This window comes from Gossypium raimondii, chromosome 5 (assembly GCF_025698545.1).
Source record: "Gossypium raimondii isolate GPD5lz chromosome 5, ASM2569854v1, whole genome shotgun sequence".
NCBI lineage: Eukaryota > Viridiplantae > Streptophyta > Magnoliopsida > Malvales > Malvaceae > Gossypium > Gossypium raimondii.
This window is the reverse complement of record NC_068569.1, coordinates 49,665,004-49,688,622: the sequence shown is the minus strand read 5'-3', so window position 1 is coordinate 49,688,622 and position 23,619 is coordinate 49,665,004. Positions and strand designations below refer to the sequence as shown.

At 36.2% G+C, this 23,619-nt stretch overlaps 2 protein-coding genes across 2 annotated transcripts; both read left to right on the top strand.

The window, feature by feature from the left end:
* Positions 1-4,865: 4,865 nt before the first annotated feature.
* On the top strand, positions 4,866-5,776 carry LOC128041105 (uncharacterized). The gene is made up of 2 exons (XM_052630440.1): positions 4,866-4,973; positions 5,084-5,776. Exons 1-2 carry the CDS (start codon positions 4,866-4,868, stop codon positions 5,774-5,776), a joined length of 801 nt encoding a protein of 266 aa, XP_052486400.1.
* A 13,833-nt stretch (positions 5,777-19,609) lies between these two features.
* Positions 19,610-22,549, top strand: LOC105767144 (receptor-like protein 6). Its single transcript, XM_052630439.1, has one exon. It carries the CDS (start codon positions 19,610-19,612, stop codon positions 22,547-22,549), a length of 2,940 nt encoding a protein of 979 aa, XP_052486399.1.
* Positions 22,550-23,619: the final 1,070 nt, after the last annotated feature.

Genomic DNA, 23,619 nt, shown 5'->3' with positions numbered 1-23,619 from the left:
GTTTTACACCTTTAGGGTGTTTGGACTTCAAGTTCGAGATACATTTCATAAGTTATAATAGAAGTGGCTCTTTATTTTGATGAGTTGTTCCCATATCAATGCTTTCAAATATATTTTCATTCAAGATTCTCACTTCCATAATATTGAAGTGTTCCACGTCTATTATGGTTGCCAACAACAATTTCCTTTTGTCATCTCCATTATATTTAGTTATGACATAACTGATTGAGATATCCCATTATATTCATAATTTCAAGTATCCGAACCTCTTCGGGGTTTGTCTATATAAAAGTCAAATTCATTTATACTCACAAATCATGTGTTAGAAATAATCTAATAGACAACATAGTTATCATATCAATGACATATGTTATTAAAGATATACAAATTTAAGCAAAAATATTGAAGTTGTTGATACTTCAATCTTATTCAAAGTCATAGATGGTAAACAAGCATACTATGGAATATATAAAATATAAATTTATACTTAAATCTGAAGAAAACAATGAGCATCATTTTTAACATTTTTTTCATTGAGAATATTGAAATCTCAAATTCTTTCAAGCACACATAGAAAATCACATACCTTAGGATTGTTGCTTGAACAAGGATGTTGCTTCAAAGATATATGTTCTTTTTCTTTTTCTTTTCTTTCTTTGGCTAGACAAATGATTGAACCAGTCAAACCACAAATTATTGATTTTATCAACTTGTCAGGTTTGATAAAATAAATCATTAAAAATTTTAAAAAATAAATTATTTAAAAATTAAATGAAAAACCGGTTCAATTGGTTGTTTAGCTTGGTTCAATTGGCCTATATCAGTTTGCAAGTCAATTAGTTCACTCCTATATTTAGACCAGTACCCTGATCGATTCTTGGTCTTGTTCTAAAAGTATTGATTTGATTAATGAAATAGTTTTTTCAATCTGGTCAAGTAGAGCAAGCAGGAGATAAAGTTTGAAAATAGAATTAATCGTTAGTGTCTCGACCTCGAGAGAGGGCAAATTTTGATCATTGCAAGTATTGCCAGACATTATAAAGAAAGAAGAAAAATAGAAAAAAAAAGAAAGATAAATAATGTAAAAGAAAAATAAAAGAAAATATTTTTTTGAAAGTTTATATTATGTGGCGGTTTAATATTGGTTGGATTTTTTAACGAATATAACATTTTGATGTAAATTGGATAACATAAGATTAGTTTAGGTACCACTAGTAACAAAAAAAAAAAAAAGTTTAGGTACCAACTGGGGGATGAAAAGGGTATAGTTTAAGTACTAATTTGTGGGTTAAGCCCCTTTTAAAATAGATTTAACGGGGTTTGACTAACAGATGTACTAACTTGGGAAAAAATAGTTTAGGTACCACTTGTGATTAAAAAAAAGTTTAGTTATCAAGATGGAAGAAATGATATAGTTTAAGTACCAATTTGTGATATATATATATATATATATAATTGAAATAAAGCATATATTTTTTTACAAAAGACTAGTTAATATAATTCAAACTTAATTAGCCTATATTTGCAGTGCCTTACCTAGTTATCTAGAGGAAAATTCTTAGTATACAAATAAAGATTTCAACTCAATTTATCCTAACTCCAGGAAAATTATAGCCTCACTGAAGTACTAATTATCCTCACTGAAGTACACTTAGCATGATCTCTCTCCCACTCACCTTGCCTAAAGGTAGAAAATAAATAACGCAAAAGTGAAAATACAAATCACCATATCCTCTCTTAAATGAACAAAATAATACAATGACTCAATAATCCTACAAGTAAACTAATAATTTATAGGCTTACAAGGTTTCGGTATTAAACAAGAAATAAGTGGGATAAATATCATATTTACTTGTTTATTTTCATCATGTCAATTGTGGAACAAGATAGTCTTTTATTAAAATGAACTTCAATTATCTTATAAGTCAATTGTTGAATTGTTGTTTGGATAGAATATAAGTTATGGCAAAATAATAATGCCATTTGTAATAAATAAGTATAGAACTCTGACTTAATTTTTGTCTATAATAACAATGTCGTGCAAGTAAAAGACAAACAACTATTGTCAAGAAGTGCATTAAATTTATTCTTCTCACCTTTGACCAGTGCTTTTGATGCCATTTATACTAAATTAACTTATTTTAAGGAAACCTTAAGAGCGATAATGCCAAATGGAGTCAATACAACGATGGGTTGCTGTAAATAAGTATAGATGTCCGGCCATTGCTGGATGTGTCCAAGCACGATAGAAACAAAAAAAAGGGTACTCAATGAGTTGCTCAAAGGCATAAATTGGTAGTGGAAATGTTTCCATTTGAAACTTCTATAAGCAACTCTACAACCAAATTCTTTGTTCATCTTTTTTCTATTGGGTTCATAAGAGAAAGATGGTATATTTAATCCTATGCTTCCTTTTGGGCTTCTTCAACTCTTCATTGCTATCCCTTTCTTTGTCTCTTTCTCCAACACATTTATGTCGTCCTGAACACAGTTCTGCATTGCTGAAATTCAAGAGCAACCTTTCCATTTCCATTTCCATTTATAAAACTCATTGTTTAGGAGAAGTTCACATTCCTTCTCACAAGATGGATCCTTGGGATGAAGGTACTAACTGTTGCAAATGGGAAGGTGTGATGTGTGATAACAAGAAAGGCAATGTGATCGGCCTTGATCTCAGTTGTAGTGGACTAATTGGTTCTCTCCAACCAAACAGTTCCCTCTTCTCACTTCAAAACCTTGTCGGCAATGATCTTGGCATCTCTGAAATCCCATCTGAGTTTGGTAAGTTGAGGAGTCTAACTTATCTCAATCTCTCTGGCGCTGGATTCACTGGTTTTATCCCACCTGAAATCTCTCTTTTGTCAGATCTAGTTTCGCTTGACCTCAGTCTGAATTTTGGTTTGTTTTTTAGGAACCATGATTTTAACATGCTTGTCCATAACCTTACAAAATTAGAAAATATTGTCCTCGACGGTATGAATTTGTCTCTAGTTGTACCTTATTCTTTCCTTAACTTGACCGTCTCATTGAAGCATCTAAGTCTTTCTTACTGTGATTTGCAAGGAAATTTCCCAACCCAAGTTTTCCATCTTCCATACCTTGAAAACATCATTTTAAGTAGTAATCCAAATCTCATTGGTTATCTACCAGAAACAATGTTGGGTTTTTTGATTAACAGCAAAGACAATCACCAAGCCTTTTTGTGTTGAAAGATTAAAAATAGAAGCAAAAAACAATTGCAAAAGATGATGAACGAAGCTATTTCTTCATTACCAGAATAATGACATAAGTTACATCCATAAGTAGTTCAAATTACGTAGAAAGAAAACAAAGCTTGCTTGTGCAAGTATCTAAACCATTACATCAACATAATGACAACCTAAAATGACTACTAAATCAGTTAAGCACACAATTAAACCTTAGCTGAACAAAACAAAAAAATGATTACAACATAAACTAGCAAAAGTCAACTGTGTAAAGGCACTGCAGTCGAATTGCACCATGGACATTTGCATGCTTCAGCTGTATTCTTGGTCCCTTGCATGCTTCAACAGTCTTGCATGATTTCTTGTATGTTGCTGCTAAGTTGCCACCTTTGAACACTCCTACTTGGCTACAAAGCAGCAAACTTTCATTTCATTCTTCAAATACTCGAATCTTTCATCAGCTAATGGTTTTGTCGGTATGTCTGCAAGCTGATCTTTTGAACAGCAATAAAACAAACTCACTTCCTTTGACATTTCTGCCTCCCTCACAAAGTGATATTTGATCTTGAAATGCTTGGTCTTTCCATGAAAAACAGGATTTTTAGCAATAGCAATAGCTGATTGATTATCAACTTTAATCACAGTTGCTTCCATTTGATCAGCATTCAAGACAGTCAACAGCTTTCTAAGCCAAATGACTTGATTTACAATAGAGGCAGCTTGTTAAGTTTAGTTCCCATGCAAAGGTGGCCATGCACGACATGCAAAGGTGGTCATGCTCGAAGAAATAGCGACAAGCGTTGGTGCCATTGTGTGCAAAAGAATCAAGTTTGAAGTCGCCAATCCACTTGTTGCTTTTAGTTCCATTTTGATTGTTTTGTAATCTAGTTCATGTTGAACTAAGTAGGTAAATGTTTTGATATTGATTGGTGAAAAGTCAACAATGCAAGTTGTACAAGCTAATCTTGTAAGTTTCAATGCAAATTAGTGGAGTTAGGTAGTTGATTAGGTGATTACTTGTTTGTTTTACTTGTTGATGAAATATGTAATGGCTTAATGCCTTGTTTTGAGTTAATGAAAATAGATCACTCATTTTCATTCATTCCTTCTTCTCTCTTTTCTCATTATTCTCCTCGCTAGTTTCATTTTCTGCTTTGCTTCGAGTTTGTTTCTTCAACAAGGCTCGAGGCTTGCTATTCAAGCAAGATACAAAACGACTGTTATTGTCTCTTTGTTCCAACAATTGGTATCTAGAGCTTCATTCTTAGTGGACTGTTTTATTAAACTAAGAAAGTGAATGTCTTCCTCAAGTTTTTCACCGCAGCCCCACCGTCTTCAATGGAGATGGCTTCCACATATGGTGGTCAAGATGAAGACTTACCTGCGGGCCTTTGATCTGTGGGAAGTTGTTAACACAGATCTTGAGCCAAGACCACCGAGGCTAATCCCACAAGAGCTCAGATAAGGCGACATCTTGATGAGAGGACCAAAAGGCATAAAGCCATGTCTCGCATCCGAACTGTATCGATGTCATCTTCACGAATTATGGCTGTGAGACTCCAAAACAGCCTGGGATAAGCTTAAGGAGGAGTTTCAAGGCACCGAGAGAACAAGGCAACAAGCAGCTATTAAATTTGAGAAGGATTTGAGAATCTAAAGATGAAGGAAGAAGAAACAGTGAAGCAAGATGCGCATGTAATCATAGCGATGGTTAACGATATAAGGCTCCTTGGTGAGCACTTTGATGAGGCAAGAATTGTGGAAAAGGTCCTCTCCACTTTGCCCGAGAGATATGAGGCCAAGATATCCTCCTTAGAGGACTCAAGAGACCTTGCTACCATCTCTTTGGTGAGCTAATCAACACTTTCTATGCTCAGGAACAAAGGAGAGCTAGCAGAGCTGAAGATCACCAGGAAGGTGCATTCAATGCCAAGGCCAGAGAAGCCTCGAGCTTCAAAGCTGCAAGAGGCAAAAGGCCTTGGAAAAACAGGCCTAAGACTGATACTGCAAGGAGTAATGACCAGCCCTGCAGACATTGCAAGAGGCCAGGTCATCCAGAAGACAGATGCTGGTTTAGGCCAGATGCAGTATGCCAACACTGCAAGAAGAAGGGCCATGTTGAAAGGGTCTGTAAAAACAGGAGTAAGCCAAGGCAGAATCAATTTCAGCAGTCAAAGGTTGAAGCTCGAGTAGCTGAGGACTGTAGTGACCAAGAAGAACAGGTCTTTGCTGTTTCCTGCTTAGCTGTTCAGAAGAAATGCTCAAAAGGCTGGTTGCTGGACAGTGGTTGCACTAACCACATGTCACCAGATGCCTCCTTGTTTAAAACCTTGGACAGAAGTTATAAAACCAAGGTCAAGGTTGGAAATGGTCAGTTTATAAGGACTGAAGGAAGAGGAGAAGTGCTGATATGTACTCCCACAGGCAACAAGATCATTCCAAATGTGCTGTTGGTGCCAGAGATTGACAGAAACCTTCTCAAAGATAGCTCAACTGCCGAGAAAGGTTATTCATTGTGTTCAAGGACAAACAATGCCACATTATCGATCCAAGTGGATCAAGCCTTATGATGATCACAATGACTGATAAATGCTTTGAGGTTCATTGGGCAAATGACTCAAACTCAAGATACGACTCTGTTGATGACTCCAAGCTTTGGCATCAAAGGCTTGGACATGCCAACTTTAGATCAATGGCTCGTATGGCCAAAGAGGGTTTGGCAGAGAACTTCACCAGCTCAGTGGAGCATGATGATGTATGTGAAGTTTGCGGATGGGGAAACAGCAAGACGCCATTTCCTACAAATTCGACTTTGAGAGCTCTTGAAAGACTGCACTGGTGCACTCGATGTATGTGGCCGATGAGGATCTGAATCACTCGGCAAAAACAGTATTTCATCCTCTTCATTAATGATCTTACAAGGTTTTGCTGGATTTTCTTCTTAAAACACAAGTCCGAGGTAGCTCAAGTGTTTGTGAAGTTTAAAGCTAGCAGCAGAGAAAGAAAGCAAGGTTGCAAGTGAAATCGATAAGGATGCATAATGGCACTGAGTACACTTCATTTCGGTTTCAAGCCATTTGCAATGATTTGGTATCAAACATCACTTACAAATGTCTACACACCTCAAGAGAATGGGGTAGTGAAAGAAAGAATAGAAGCCTGATGGATATGGCCAGATGTCTCCTGTTTGAAAAGAAACTGCCCAAAACCATGTGGGCTGAGGCAGTAAACACTGCAGTTTACCTTCAGAACAGGCTTCCTACCAAAGCTCTTGCATCCGAGACACCTTTCGAGGCTTGGTTCGATTCAAGCCTTCTTTGGCACATCTCGAAGGTGTTTGGTTGCCTGTGTTATGCACAAATACCAGCAGCAAAGAGAGACAAGCTCTCTAAAAGGGCTCAACCAGGTGTTCTAGTAGGCTACAGCTCAGTCAAGAAGGGCTACAGGGTTCTGGATCCCTTGACAAACAAAGTCCAGGTGAGCAGAGATGTCATCTTTGATGAAAAGCCTCTTTGGAATTGGGAGAAAATGAGCGAAGCGGTTTGAAGACCTAGTGCCTAATCAAGTTGAACTTGAGCACTAGGACTGAAATGGATGTTGATGATGTGCTGTGAGAGGCACAAGGCCCCTAGATGATATTTATGAAAGGGCACAGTTGCAATAGCGTAACCTAGCGCTTTGAAGAGGTCGAGGCGGATGAAGGTCGGAAACTAGCTATGGTCAATGAAATCAACATGATTGAGAAGAACCGGACATGGGAGCTAGTTGATAAACTCTTTGGAAAGAAGACCATTGGAGTAAAATGGGTCTATCGAGTAAAACAGAATGCAGATGGCGATCTGAACAAGCTAAAAGCCGTGCTTGTTGTCAAAGGATTTAGCCAAAGGTATGGTGCGGACTACACGGAAACATTTGCACCAAGAGCGTGCTTGACACGATTAGAATGATAGTTGCCTTGGTCGCTCAACATCGATGGACCATTCATCGCCTTGATGTTAAGTCGCATTTCTCAATGGTTTCTGGAAGAAGAGATCTACATCGAGCGACCTCAAGGATTTGTGATCACCGGCAAAGAACACATGGTGTCTGATGAAAAAGGCTTTATATGGTCTCAAGCAGCTCCTCGAGCCCGGTATGCTCGAATTGACTCTTACACCTTTCGGTTTGAATTTGAGAGAAGTCCCGTGAACCAACACCGTATGTGAAGAAGAACCAAGTGAAACTCACTTATCCTGTCACTCTATGTTGATGATTTATCGTAAGCTGGAGGAGATAGAAGAATGCTCGCAGATTTCAAAAGAAAAATGATGGAAATGTTTGAAATGTCCGATTTAGGCGAGAATGAACTACTTCCTTGGAATGGAAGTGAAGCAAGCAGAAAAGGAATCTTTCTTAGTCGAGTTCTTTACTATGAAGATCCTGGATAAGTTCTCTATGAAGAACGCAAGCCAACAAGCACACCAATGGTCGTTGGAGTGAAGCTTTCGAGGCAAGGAGTGGTGAACCAATTTGTGAGACTATGTACAAGAGTCTCATTGGTAGTCTGTTGTATTTGATCGCAACAAGACCCGATATCATGTTTCTTTGTTAGTGTGCTATCGAGATACATGAATTGTTGCAATGATCAGCACTTTCAAGCGACTAAAAGAGTGCTAAGATACATCAAAGGCACCATTGATCATGGTGTATTGTTCAAAAGGGTGAAAACATGAAGTCGATAGGCTATGTTGATAGTGATCTGAAATGGATCGAGTGATGACATGAGGAGCACATCCGGATATGCATTTAGTCTTGGCTCGGGCATGTTTTCTTTGGAGTTCTAAGAAACAAAGTCGGTGGCACAATCAATGCAGGTTGAATATGTTCTTCTTGCATCTGCTGTGAATCAAGCCATATGGCTTAGAAAAATCTTGGTGATTTAAACCATAACCAAAAGAGGCAACAGAGATTTATTGCGACAACAAATCTCATTGTTGCAATTGCAAAAATCCCATTTTCATGGTAGAACCAAGCACTTCAATATTAAGTTGCATGTTATAAGGAGATGGAACAAGCTCATGAAATCGAAGTGATTCATTGCGATTCGAAGTGCAAATTGTCGATATCTTCACAAAGGCACTCAATGTGTCTAAATTTGTTAAATTCAAAAGGGAATTAGGTGTTACTAGCATGGAAACTAAGGAGGAGTGTTAAGTTTAGTTCCATGCAAAGGTGGCCATGCACGACATGCAAAGGTGGTCATGCTCAAGAAATAGCGAAGCAAGTGGTGCCATTGTGTGCAAAGAATCAAGTTTGAAGTCGCCAATCCACTTGTCGCTTTAGTTCCATTTTGATTGTTTTGTAATCTAGTTCATGTTGAACTAAGTAGGTAAATGTTTTGATATTGATTGACTGAAAAGTCAGCAATGCAAGTTGTACAAGCTAATCTTGTAAGTTTCAATGCAAATTAGTGGAGTTAGGTAGTTGATTAGGTGATTACTTGTTTGTTTTACTTGTTGACTGAAATATGTAATGGCTTAATGCCTTGTTTTGAGTTAATGAAAATAGATCAGCTCATTTTTCATTCATTCCTTCTTCTCTCTTTTCTGTTATTCTCCTGCTAGTTTCATTTTCTGTTTTGCTTCTGAGTTTGTTTCTTCAACAAGGCTCGAGGCTTGCTATTCAAGCAAGATACAAAACAGCCTGTTATTGTCTCTTTGTTCCAACACAGCTACAATGTATTCTGCTTCAGCAGTGGATTGAGCCATTGTCTGTTGCTTCTTAGAACTCCAGCTAAAAACTCCTGAACCAAGAGTGAACAAATAGCCTGATGTGCTCTTCATGTCATCAGCTGAGCCAGCCCACTCACTGTCTGAATATCCAACCAGCCTTAGCTCCTCTGCTCTTTCAAACTTTACTCCATAGCTTAGAGTCCCTTTCACATACCTTAGGACCCTTTTTGCAGCTTTAAAATGTGCAACATTACAGCAGTGCATGAATCTCGATAGAAGGCCAACTGCATACATGATGTCTGGCCTTGTTGCAGTCAAGTAGAGTAGACAACCAACCAGACTTCTGTAGCTCTTTTCATCCACTCGATCTTGATCAATTCGATAATTTCAAACGATTCCTTCGATGGTAGCTCTGGACTATGTGGATTTCCATTGTCAAAGAAATGTGGCAACGATCAGGAACCAAAATCACCTCCATCAACAATTGCTAATGAATCTGAAATAGCACTTACTTGGAAAATTGCAGCAATGGGTTATGGAAGTGGACAAGTGTTAGGATTGAGTATGGGATACATTGTTTTCACAACTGGGAGACCTCGTTGGCTAGTGGAAATGATCACGCGAAACCCAGAAAAGAGAATGAGAAGGAGGATCCATCGAAATGGAAGGAGAAAGAATTCGCAATGGATCCACAATATTTTGCGTGTGTTCTAATTGTAAGCATGATTTTCAATAAAAAATTTGAACATGCCATGTTTCTCCACAGTAATATTAAATTGGATTATTTTAGTTATTGCAGGAAATATAGATTCATTCCAAAGTCATAGAATCTCGATTACAAATAAAATTGAATTGTTTTAATTAGTATTTCCAGAAAACCTCTCGAGACTCTTGTTGGGTAATAGTATGAAGCAGCCTCTTGTCATCTCTCAATATAGTAATATAAAATTGGGATTTTACTTATTCTTTTAGACATATAAGAATAGTCGTTGTTATAATGGTATTAAGGGTTTCATTTGTCCTTAATAATAAAGTCACCGACTTGAAATATCATATAAGAACAAACTGTTAGTTCGAACAAACTCATTTTCATATTAAAATATACTAAAAGTCTTCATTTTGGGCACCAATAAAATAATAATATATCACTAATTTTAAGATATAAAATTAATATCATACACTCATCTATATTTAATATATTTTCTATCCCCGAAAGTAAATAAATCTCATTTTCTTCTTCCTTTATAGGATTCGGTTTCCTTGCAACTCTTTCTCTCTATTCACAAACATTATATAGCACATAGCAGTAGCCAATCATATATATATATAACATAAGCACAATTTTTTATTTTATTTTAAAAAATATATTTTCTAATTGATTTATTTAATATATTCTCTAATTCAACTTAAATTTAGTTAAAAAATTAAAAACAAGTAATCCAAATTACTAAAAAAATGTTGAATGTATTGGAAAAGAAGCCATTAGTAGCCTTGCGTTACAGCACTATGATGCTAGAGGCAATGAAGCCATTTGTGGATCATGGATTGCAATTTGGGAAAAACTGCTATCAAATCTAATTACTAATCTACTTGAGTCATGAATTAATAGTGTTAATATGAAAGCAATGTGATAATCATATATATTAATAAACTAAATAAGTTGAAATAAACCTAAATCTACTCCTAACTTCATGTATCAACTTCTCCTATCCCTTGTTTCGACTACTCGGGTTCCTTTAATCTAGATCCAATTGTTTTACTTAGGACTCTAACCAATCAACTAGTCATTACCCTAGTATGATCCCTCGATCTTCCACTAAACTAACGAGTTGGCAATAACTACTTATCTCTTGACCTCACAGTCCAGATCGGTTTGGGGCTAAGGTGTTCATGGATAAATCATACCAATTTTGGTTTAATTCTGACCTAAATGACTTCCTAGGGTTGTCAAGCTTAGGGTTTAAGTTCATCCTCTCCTGAGCAGTTGATCAGCTAAGAAAGCCTAACTTTCAATCAATTGATTAGGTTAATACAGTTGAAACACACAAAATATGTATAAAGCATAAATTGATTCTAATCTTTACATAAACATTCAATTAAAAATGTTAAAGAAAAATATAAAAAGAATATAATAAAGGAAAGAGATGCTCATGGATTTATCGATGAAAGCGTGGCTCCAGAACAATCTCTAATCGCAAAAGTCTCACTTTAGATTAGGATTTTCCGACTACAAGAACATAAAATACACTAAGTAAAAACTTGAAATGAAAGAAAAAACTAAGAATCAAAACCCTAAAATTGTGTGTTTAAATTGATTGCAATGGTCTTTATATAGGCTAAACTCGTAATATTAAAGTGTTTAAATTATCCTTGAAGTCCTTAGAGTTTGACTAGCACAAATAAACTTAATTTCTCTCCAAAATGTAATTATCATGTGTAAGACTTTTTGGGTTGCGCAAGACTAGTGTTGCAACATAAGCCTGCGTTGTTGCAACATAGGAGGTGTGTCGTGACATAGCAGGGGGCGTGTTGTAATATCGAAGTCAATTTCACTCCAATACTTATTTTTAGCTTTTGTCTTCTATGTTGAGACAACAGTGTCTTAGTATCTCCGGACTATGTGGATTTCCATTGTCAAAGACATGTGGCAACGATCAAGAACCAAAGTCACCTCCATCAACAGTTGCTAATGAATCAAGAATGAAACATATTTCACCAAAATTTTTCTTCACCCATGATCTTGAGAAAAGAGGTGATACAAATGTTCAACAAATTCGTTCTAGTGATAATTTAGCAGACCTTTTCATTAAGGCATTGCCAACTTCAACATTTGAAAAACTACTACACAAGATTGGAATATGTTGACTAAAACATGTAATGTAATGTTGCCATTAGGGGGAGTCTAGAAACAAGTTGTACTCTTTTCCTTTAACCAAGGTTTTGCCCCATTAGGTTTTGCCCCATTAGGTTTTCCTGGTAAAGGTTTTTAACGAGGCGACTTGTAATAGAAGATTGTATACACTTTTTGCTTCATTAGGTTTTTTATCCCACAGGATTTTTCCTAATAAGCTTTTAACGAGGAACGTTATTAGAATTAGATCTCTACTTCTTTTATACTTCTTATGCCTATAAATAAAGATTCTGATGAAACATTGTAATTAGGGGTGAGCAAAATCTGATTTGATTTGAAAAACTCGATAAATTTTTGAATTTTTGAATTAAATAGTTTGGGTTATTTGAGTTAATCAAGTTATTTGGATCAACTCGAATAAAAAATTAAGTTTTTTGGTTTAACTCGAATATGAATTACACAATTTGAGTTATCTGAAAATCCGAATAAGAAAAGGCCAAACTACACAGTTTTGATAAATGTTTACCTTTCTAAAGTTAAAAGTCAAAACCGTTAAACTAAAAGGCAAAACTACGTTATTTTGATAAATATTTACTTATTAATTTAAAAGGCAAAACCATTATATTGTTTATGTAGTTAAATAATTTTGTACTTTGTTTACTAGTTAAATAACCAGTTCATGTAAACGCAATATTGATTAAAAATATTAAAATTCGTTAACTCGACTCAACTTGACTCAAAATTTTTTGACTTGATTCGATCCGATTCGAAAAAATTCAAATTGAGTTCCGTCAACTTGACTAACTAGAAATTTTTTGACTCGATTTGATCCAACTCTATCAAATACTCACCTCTAATTGTAATCATCCCTTTGATCAATAAAGTACATTCTCTATTGCTTTCATAGTTTTATTGTTCTTTATTCTCTCTATCTCTCTTTATTTTATAACAATTTTAATATCTTAAATATATAATAATTATCACAACTTTGATTAAATTATATTATTTTTAAATGTATAATTTATCACAACTTCCATTTTATTTCAATTTTTTTTATTTTGAAAGGTGAATTCATTAATTCATTTAATGAATGGAACCATACAATTTAGCGGAAAAAAAAAAAACAAACACTTGTCGTGGATAAGGAAGGACAATCTCCATCAACACAACAAAGGTTTTAGCCTCAGCATCAATAAAACATTGTAACACATTGACAATTGGCTTTGTCACAACTCAAGCACGACATATCTGGAGTGATTGCAAGCACTTAACACGATAAGAAAATTAGCCCCGGATGATCCAAAGCGGCAAGCAAAAATCGAAAAAAGAATTGAGCAATCACTAAACTATAGAGGATGGCAACAAAACCATCCCTAAAATCACTTGTAAAACTAAGATTACATGCATAAGTAAGACTAAAATCCGTGCTACAAGAGTAGACAAAAACTTCTAAAACTAAAGACTTATTAAACCATGGAAAAACAAATAAAAAAATAAAAAACTTAAGACAACACGAGTCCAAATCGACTCGTGAAATCATTTATTATTCTGAAATATTTTGAAAACATAAATAGATTAAGAAGCTGACGAAGAGTAACCCACTTTCCAAGAAAAACTATTGGTGGCCGGTGGAGTTTTAGCGAACGATAGGCATTGTCATCTATCCATCACAACTTGTGAAGACAACAAAGATACCCATAAAATAGAACTGCAAATTGAAAAAGAGAGAAGACATGTGGAGTGAATGAGAAGAAGAAAGAAAGAAAGAGTTGGTGGGAGGGAAAAAAAATAAGTATAGAATATAATTTAGGTACCGATTGTGAATCTTATAAGTCAATTGTTGAATTGTTGTTTGGATAGAATATAAGTTATGGCAAAATAATAATGCCATTTGTAATAAATAAGTATAGAACTCTGACTTAATTTTTGTCTATAATAACAATGTCGTGCAAGCAAAAGACAAACAACTAATTATCCTCACTGAAGTACACTTAGCATGATCTCTCTCCCACTCACCTTGCCTAAAGGTAGAAAATAAATAACACAAAAGTGAAAATAGAAAGCACCATATCCTCTCTTAAATGAACAAAATAATACAATGACTACAAGTAAACTGATAATTTATAGGCTTACAAGGCTTCGGTATTAAACAAGAAATAAGTGGGATAAATATCATATTTACTTATTTATTTTCATCATGTCAATTGTCCAACAAGATAGTACTCTTTTATTAAAATGATCTTCAATTATCTTTAATTGAATTGTTCAATCTTATAAGTCATGCCCTTTTTATACGATTATCATAATTCATTGGAGAAGGTTTGATTAGGATTGTTTCTATGCGTGTTCAATCTTTTCGCTTTTTACTTGCTTGAACAAGCCCTAAGTGTATCAAATAACTCTATGTAATTTTACTAGTTTAAATAAACTACCTTGTAATGCCATGCTTTTAATATTTAATTAAATTTTAAATATTACATTTTAATTTTGTAATTAACATAAAATAATAGTTATTATTTGAATATAATTAAAATATATTAACTTATCAATTCAAATATTATAATAATTTTTGAATAATAATTAAAGTAATTTTAACATAATTAACATACAATATAGTTTTACTTTAAGCAATTAATGTAAAATAACAATATTCAAAACAATATTTAATTAACATAATTAGCCTAATATATTAATTAAGTGATAATTAAAATGAATAGAATTCCATTCAAGTAATAATTATATTTTCCATCAATACAATTAACACATTTTTCCTTTACATCGAAATTTTTAGTTTAAATGATAATTATCATAACTTTCCCTCCTATATGTTATGCTTAGAGTTCATTCAAATAATAGTTCTATTTTAAATAAATAAAATATTTTTAACTAATAATTGTAAATTAAATTATAATTATTTTTAAATATATAATTATCACAACTTTTATTTTTCTTCAATTTTTATTTTAAAATGTGAATTTAGTATAATATGGTCAAAAATAAAAAATATTCTCATGAATTTCATTTTTTCCTAAACTTGTATATATATACACGAAGGAAAGAGATGTACCAACATTTCAACACATTTTAGGCTTCTTCAACTCTTCATTGCTATCCCTTTCTCTGTCTCTTTCTCCAACACATTTTTGTTGTCCCAAACAGAGTTCTCCATTGCTGAAAATCAAGAGCAACCTTTCCATTTTTTGAATTTATAAAACTCATTGTTTAGGAGAAGCTCACATTCCTTCTCACAAGACGGATTCTTGGGATGAAGGTACTAACTGTTGCAAATGGGAAGGTGTGATGTGTGATAACAAGAAAGGTAATGTGATCGGCCTTGATCTCAGTTGTAATGGACTAATTGGTTCTCTCCAATCAAACAGTTCCCTCTTCTCACTTCAAAACCTTCGATGGCTCAACCTTGCCGGCAATGATCTCGGCATCTCTGAAATCCCATCTGAGTTTGGTAAGTTGAGGAGTCTAACTTATCTCAATCTCTCTGGCGCTGGATTCACTGGTTTTGTCCCACCTGAAATCTCTCTTTTTGTCAGATCTAGTTTCGCTTGACCTCAGTCTGAATTATGGTTTGTTGTTTAGGAACCACAATTTTAACATGCTTGTCCATAACCTTACAAAATTAGAAAATATTGTCTCGACAGTATGAGTTTGTGTTAGTGTTGAAAGCAATAGCAAGCTGTTTTGGTTTTGCTTGGACATCAAGCCTCGAGACTTGCTTAAGAAACAAATGAAGAAGAACAAAAATTTGCAAGTGGAAAAAAAGAAAAGAAGGAGAGAATATAAATGAAAAAACAAGCTGAAATTTTTTATTAACATTAAAATAAGGCATTAAGCCATTACATATATCAGTCAACTTGAAAAGTAAACAAGTTATTACCTAATCAACTACCTAACACCACTAATCTACATTGAAACTTACAAGATTAACTTGCACATGTAGCTTTGCTAATTTTTCAGTCAATCAACATAAAAAATACATCAAAACATTTACCTACTAAGTTGAAAATGAACTAGATTACAAAAGGATTAAAAACAACTAAATGTAACAAATAAATCAGCAACTTTAAACTTTAGATGCTGCACAACAAGGCTCGATTGCTTGTTGCTCCTTCTTGTGCATGGCCACATTTGAGGATCAGCTTGATGCATGGGAACTAACTTCAACACTCCTCCTTAGTTTCCATGCTTGTAACACCTGGCCGCCTCCTTAATTTTACAAACCTTGACACATTAAGTGCCTTTGTAAAGATGTTTGCAATTTGCTCCTCCGAATTGCAATGAACCAACTCGATTTCATGAGCTTGCTCCATCTCCCTTATAACATGTAGCTTGATATTGAAGTGCTTTGTTCTGCCATGGAAGACAGGATTCTTTGCAATTGCAACAGCAGATTTGTTGTCACAGTAGATCTCTGTTGCTCCCTCTTGATTTTGGTTTAAACCAGCTAGGATTTTTCTAAGCCATATGGCTTGATTTACAGCAGCTGCAGCAACAACATATTCAGCTTCTGCTGTTGATTGTGCCACCAGGTTTTGCTTCTTAGAGCTCTAGCAAAACATGCCTGAGCCAAGACTAAAAGCATATCTAGATGTGCTCCTCATATCATCACATGAACCAGCCCAATCACTGTCAACATATCCTATTAGCTTCATGCTTTCAGCCTTTTTGAGCAACACACCATGACCAATGGTGCCTTTGATGTACCTTAGCACCCTTTTAGCTGCCTGAAAGTGCTGATCATTGCAACAATTCATGAATCTTGATAGCACACTAATAGCAAACATGATATCGGGCCTAGTTGCTGTTAAATACAGTAGACTACCAATGAGCTTTTGTACATTGTTTCACAAACTAACTCACCACTTCCCTGTCTCGATAGCTTCATACCAACAACCATTGGTGTACTTGTTGGTTTGCAGTTCTTCATGGAAAACTTGTCCAGAACCTTCGTAGCAAAGGATCTCTGACAGAGAAAGATTCCTTTTTCAGTTTACATCACCTCTATTCCAAGAAAATAATTCATATTTCCCAAATCTGACATTTCAAAAACCTTCATCAGTTTTTCTTTGAAGTCAAGCATCATACTTCTGTCTCCTCCTATTACCAATAGATCATCAACATAAAGGGACAAGATGAGCTGTGTTTCAGCTTGATTCTTCTTGACATACAGTGTTGGTTCACTGACACTTCTCTCAAATTCCAAACTAAGCAAGTAGGAGTCAATTCAAGCATACCAGGCTCTAGGAGCCTGTTTCAGGCCATATAAGGCCTTTTTCAACCTGTACACCATGTGTTCTTTGCCAGATACTACAAATCCTTGAGGCTGATCAACATAAATTTCCTCCTCCAGTAGGCCATTGAGGAATGTTGACTTTACATCCAGCTGATGAATGGTCTACTGATTTTGAGCAACTAGAGCAACTATCATCCTGACTGTGTCAAGCCTAGCTACTGGTGCAAAAGTCTCTAGGTAGTCTAGGCCATACCTCTGGCTGAAACCTTTGACAACAAGCCTGGCTTTCAGCTTGTTCAGATTGCCATCAGCATTTTTCTTTGCTCAATAAACCCATTTTACTCCAATGGTCTTCTTTCCAGTAGGCTTATCAACCAGCTCCCATGTCTGATTCTTCTGAATCATGTTGATTTCATCAACCATAGCCTGCTTCCAGCCTTCATCTGCCTCAGCTTCTTCAAAACTGATAGGTTCAGCTATAGCAACTTGTGCTCTTTCATAAATTTCATCCAAGAGCCTTGTGTCTCTAACAGGCACATCATCAATGTCCATTTCAGGACTAAGCTGTTCGGGTTCAGTTTGGTTAGGCACTAGTTCTTCTGAAATAGCTTCTGGCTCATTTTTCTCCCAATTCCAACATGCCTTTTCATCAAAGATTACATCTCTGCTTATTTGAATTTTGTTTGTCAAGGGATCCAGGATCCTGTAACCCTTCTTGACTGAACTATAGCCTACTAGTATGCCTGGTTGAGCCGTTTTTGATAGCTTATCTCTCTTCACTACTGGTATTTGTGCATAACAAAGGCAACCAAAAACTTTCAAATGAGCCAAAGATGGCTTGAATCCAAACCAAGCTTCAAAAGGTGTCTTGTAAGCAAGAGCCTTGGGTTGGAAGTCTATTCTGAAGATAAACATCAGTGTTTACTGCCTCAGCCCACATGGTTTTGGGCAGTTTCTTCTCAAACAGCAGACACCTGGCCATATCCATTAGACTTCTATTTATCCTTTCACTGACCCTATTCTGTTGAGGTGTGTACACATTGGTTAGCTGGTGTTTGATGCCAGTATCATTGCAAATGGCTTGAAACTGAGCTGAAGTGTACTCAGTCCCATTGTCTGATCTTACTGACTTCAACTTGTAACTTGTTTCTATTTCAATAGCAGCTTTGAACTTCATGAACACTTGAGCTACCTCAGAATTGTGTTTCATGAAGAAAATCCAGCAATATCTAGTACAATCATCAATGAAAAGGATGAAGTACCTATTTTTGTTGAGTGATTCAGTCTTCATCGGGCCACACACATCATTGTGCACCAGCTGCAGTCTTTCTGTGGCTCTCCATGTTGTGTTTGTAGGGAATGGCAGTCTTGCCTGTTTTTCCAGTTGGCATACTTCACAAACTTCATCATTTTCCACTGAGTTGGTGAAACTTTCAGCCAGACCTTCACTGACCATTTGAGCCACCGATCTGAAGTTGGCATGTCCAAGCCTTTGATACCAGAGCTTGGAATTATCAACAAAGGCTGTGTAAGCTGACTTTGAGTCACTTGGCCAGTGAACCTCAAAGCATTTGTCAGTCATTGTGACTGTCATGAGGCTTGATCCACTTGGATCAGCAATTTGACGCTACTTGCCCTTGAACACAACTGAGTAGCCTTTCTCGAGCAGTTGAGCTCTACTGAGAAGGTTTTTGTCAATCTTAGGGACTAATAGCACATTCGAGATGACTTTGTTGCCTGTAGGAGTGCATATCAACACATCCCCTTTCCCTTCAGCCTTTATAAACTGATCATTGCCAACCTTGACTTTTGTTTTGCAGCTTCTGTCCAAGGTTTTGAACAAGGATACATCTGGTGACATGTGGTTGGTGCAGCCACTGTCCAATATCCAGCCTTTTAAACACTTCTTTTCAGCAGCTAAGCAGGAAACAACAAAAACTTGCTCTTCTTGGTCACTGCTATCTTCAGCCACTCGAGCTTCAGCCTTTGGTTGTTGAAATTGGTTCTGCCTTGGTTTGTTTTTGTTTTTATACACCCTTTCAACATGGCCCTTCTTCTTGCAATGTTGACATAGTACATCTGGTCTGAACCAACATTTTTTTCTCTAGATGACCAGCCCTCTTACAATGCCTTGAAGGTTGGTCACTAGTTCTTGCAGCATCAGGCTTAGGCCTATTTTTCCAGAACATTTTACCTTTATGAGCATTGGTACTCGAGAACTCTCTGGTTTTGGCTTTAAAAGCACCCTCTTGATGGTATTCAGCTCTGCTAGCTCTTCTTTGTTCCTGAGTATAAAAGGTGTTAATCAGCTCAGTCAAAGGGATACTAGCAAGATCTCTTGAGTCCTCTAAAGAGGATATCTTTGCTTCATATCTCTCAGGCAAAGTAGAGTGATAATGGCAAATGGAGTGATAATGCCCGGCCAATGCCGGATATGTGTCTAAGCAAAAGAGAAACAAAACAAAAAGGGTACTCAATGAGTTGACGAATTGGCATAAATTGGTAGGGAATTGTTTCCATTTCAAACTTATCTAAGCAACTCGACAACCAAATTCTTAGTTCTTCTTTTTTCTATTGGGTTTATAAGAGAAAGATGGTATATTTAATCCTATGCTTCCTTTTGGGCTTCTTCAACTCTTCATTGCTATCCCTTTCTTTGCCTCTTCCTCCATCACATTTATGTCGTCCCGAACAGAGTTCTGCATTGCTGCAATTCAAGAGCAACTTTTCCCTTTCAATTAGTAATTGTGGACAAGAAGTTCACATTGTTTCTGTTCATACGACGGATTCTTGGGATGAAGGTACTGACTGTTGCAAATGGAAGGGTGTGGTGTGTGATAACAAGAAAGGCAATGTGATCGGCCTTGATCTCAGTTGTAGTGGACTAATTGGTTCCCTCCAATCAAACAGTTCCCTCTTCTCACTTCAAAACATTCGATGGCTCAACCTTGCCCGCAATGACTTCGACAACTCTGAAATCCCATCTGAGTTTGGTAAGTTGAGGAGTCTAACTTATCTCAATCTCTCTGACACTGGACTCACTGGTCTTGTCCCACCTGAAATCTCTCTTTTGTCAGAACTAGTGTCACTTGATATCAGTCTGAATCCTCTTTTGTTTAGCAACCATGATTTTAACATGCTTGTCCATAACCTTACAAAATTAGAAAATATGGTCCTTGACTATATGGATTTGTCTCTGGTTGTACCTTATTCTTTCCTTAACTTGACTGTCTCATTAAAGCATCTAAGTCTTTCTTACTGTTATTTGCAAGGAAATTTCCCAACCCAAGTTTTCCATCTTTCATATCTTCAAAACATCAAATTAAGATATAATATAAACCTCATTGGTTATCTACCAGAAACAAATTGGAGCAGTCCCCTTAGGTTATTGGATGTTTCAGAGACACGCTTTTCAAAAGGGTTATCAGACTCAATTGGTAACCTTAAACACTTGAAAACACTTAACCTTGATAGTTGTGTTTTTATGGGGCCAATCCCTTCAACACTTGGAAACCTCACAAAAATCACCTTCTTGGATATCTCAGGCAACATATTCCAAAGGAAAATTCCTGATGTTTTTGGGAACTTAAACGATCTAAGTTTCATGGATTTTTCCTCTAACAATTTCAGCGATGTCTTCCCACCATCAGCATTTAACCTTACCAGCCTTACCTTCATGGACTTCTCTTCCAATTTCCTTCAGGGTACCCTTCCCAACAACATAAGTGGACTTTCGTATCCACGAGAACTCGACTTAAGTGCAAACTTGCTTAGTGGCAGAGTACCAGGTTGGTTGTTCAGTCTACCTTCTTTGGAGTATCTAAATCTCAGCTTTAACAAAGTTACTGGTCCCATTGACCCAATCCAAGAGCCTAATCTGGTCCAACAAGTCTATTTATATAAGAATGAAATACAGGGAACGATTCCAAGTTCTTTCTTTGAACTCATCAACCTTACTTCTCTTGACCTTTCATCTAATAACTTGAGTGGAAATATCAAGTCATGCATGCTTGTGAAGCTTAGGAATCTAAGGTCGCTTGATCTTTCATTTAACAACTTACTATCATTAACTAGGTGTAGTAATGATGTAAATTCTACCCTACCTATGATAATTGACTTCCATTTCTCTTTTTGCAACATGAAACGTTTCCCAAGCTTCTTGAATGCATCCAAGCAGTTGAAAGTTTTAGATCTTTCTAATAACCAAATTCATGGTTCTATTACAAAATGGAAAGCCAAAGGATGGGAGGGCTTGGACATTTTGAACCTTTCTATGAACTTCTTGACTACCATAGAGCAAATTCCAGGGAAGCATCTGTCTATTCTGGACCTTCGCTCCAATTCACTTCAAGGACTACTTCCAACTCCACCACAGGAATTGTATTATTTCTTAATCTCAAACAATGAGTTGGATGGAGAAATCCCTTCGAAGATTTGCAATTTGAGTTTTCTTTCTGTACTTGACTTGTCTAATATCAAGTTGGGTGGAACTATTCCAGATTGTCTTGGGACTTTTAGCGACCAACTCTCAGTGGTTAAATTGAGAACAGTTAATCTCAACGGTAACCAACTTGAAGGATTAATTCTACAGTCATTAAGTAACTGCCACAGTTTGGAAGTTTTAGATTTGGGCAACAACAACATAAATGATACATTTCCTTATTGGTTAGGTACGCTTCCACATCTGCAAGTTCTGGTCCCTCGATCTAATAGATTCCACGGTGACATACAAAATTTCAATGGAACATTTTCCTTCAACAGCCTTCGAATGATTGATCTCTCTCGAAATGAGTTCACTGGTCACATCCCACCTAAGCTATTTGAAAATTTAAAATCAATGAAAGATATTTCGGTAGACAAAGGTGGTCCAAAGTACATGGGAGAAGATTATTATCATGGCTCTGTAATTATGACATTGAAAGGGTTGGATTTCAAACTTGAGAGAATTTTAACTTCATTCACAGTAATTGATTTTTCAAGCAACCATTTCAAGGGGTCGATTCCTAAAGAAGTTGGAGAACTTAACTCACTCATAGTGCTCAACTTCTCGCACAATAGCTTAGCAGGTAATATCCCACCATCACTTGGAAAAATGGCAGCACTTGAATCATTGAATCTCTCGTCAAACAAGCTTCAAGGAAGGATCCCAGTGTTGTTAACTGACTTGACATTTCTTGGAGCGTTGAATCTTTCTTATAACAATCTTGAGGGGCAGATACCGTTAGCTAATCATTTTGATACTTTCTCAAACGATTCCTTCGATGGCAACCCCGGACTATGTGGATTTCCACTGTCAAAGAAATGTGGCAACAATCAGGAACCAGAATCACCTCCATCAATAGTTGCGGACGAATCTGAAACAACACTTGTTTGGAAAATTGCAGCAATGGGTTATGGAAGTGGACTAGTTCTTGGATTGAGTATGGGATACATAGTTTTCACAACTGGGAGACCCCGTTGGCTAGTGAAGATGATCAAGCGAAACCCACAAAAGAGAAGAAGGATCCATCGAAATGGAAGTAGAAAGAATTAGTAGTGAATGATATAGGGTTTGTTTCTAGCATCTTTTCCATAATATTTTCCGTGTATTCTTGTTACAAGCCAAGTTTCATGCATGATTTTCAATAAAAGTTTAAACATGTCTTGTTTGTCCACAGTACCATAAAATTGGGATTTTAATTATTACAGGTAACAGAAATATCCATTCCAAAGCCATAGCTCTCGATTATAGCTTGGGGGAAGTTACAAAATTTTTGTTGGTGCGGAAATCAAATTTTAATTTATAATAGTTTCTATTTTTATAATTTTGAAAGGATTAAATTATAATTTTATAATTGTAAGAGATTCAAAGTACAATGTTACCTTTATTAATTTTAAAGGGTCTAAATAGTAATTTTCCATTTTAGGGGAGACTGGAGCCCTTCACTACACCAGAACAGGCTTTTAGCAGCATATTTTGTGGTGTTTGGATTACAAACGCTGCTAAAAATTGAGCATTAGCGGCGCAAAGAATACAACGCTGCTAAAGATCTAGCATTAGCGGCACTTCTTTTAAAACGCCACAAAAAGCCGGACGAACAGTGGCGTTTCACAAACAAATGTCGTAAAAGAACATCATTAGCAGCGTTTACCACACAGCGCCGCAAAATCACAAGACCAACACGCAGCGTTCTGGTCTTGATGTATATTAGAATTAGTGGCGCTTACAAACAAACGCCGGTAATGCATAGTATTAGCGGCGCTTAGTAGAAGCGCCGCAAAAGATGTTAACCAAAACGCAGAGTTTGGTCTTGATGTATATTACAATTAGTGGCGCTTATAAAGAAAACGCCGCTAATGTATAGTATTAGCGACGCTGAGCGTTAAACGCCACAAAACATATTAACCAAAACGCAGCGTTTTGGTCTTGATGTATACTATAATTAGTGGCGTTTAAGGAAAACGCCACTAAAGCATAGTAATAGCAGCGTTTGGTGGTAAGCGCCTCAAAATATCTTAACCAAAACGCGGAGTTTGGTCTTGAGGTATATTAGAATTAGTGGCGCTTATTGGAAAACGCCGCTAAACTACAGTAGTAGCGGCGTTTGTGGAAAGCGCCGCAAA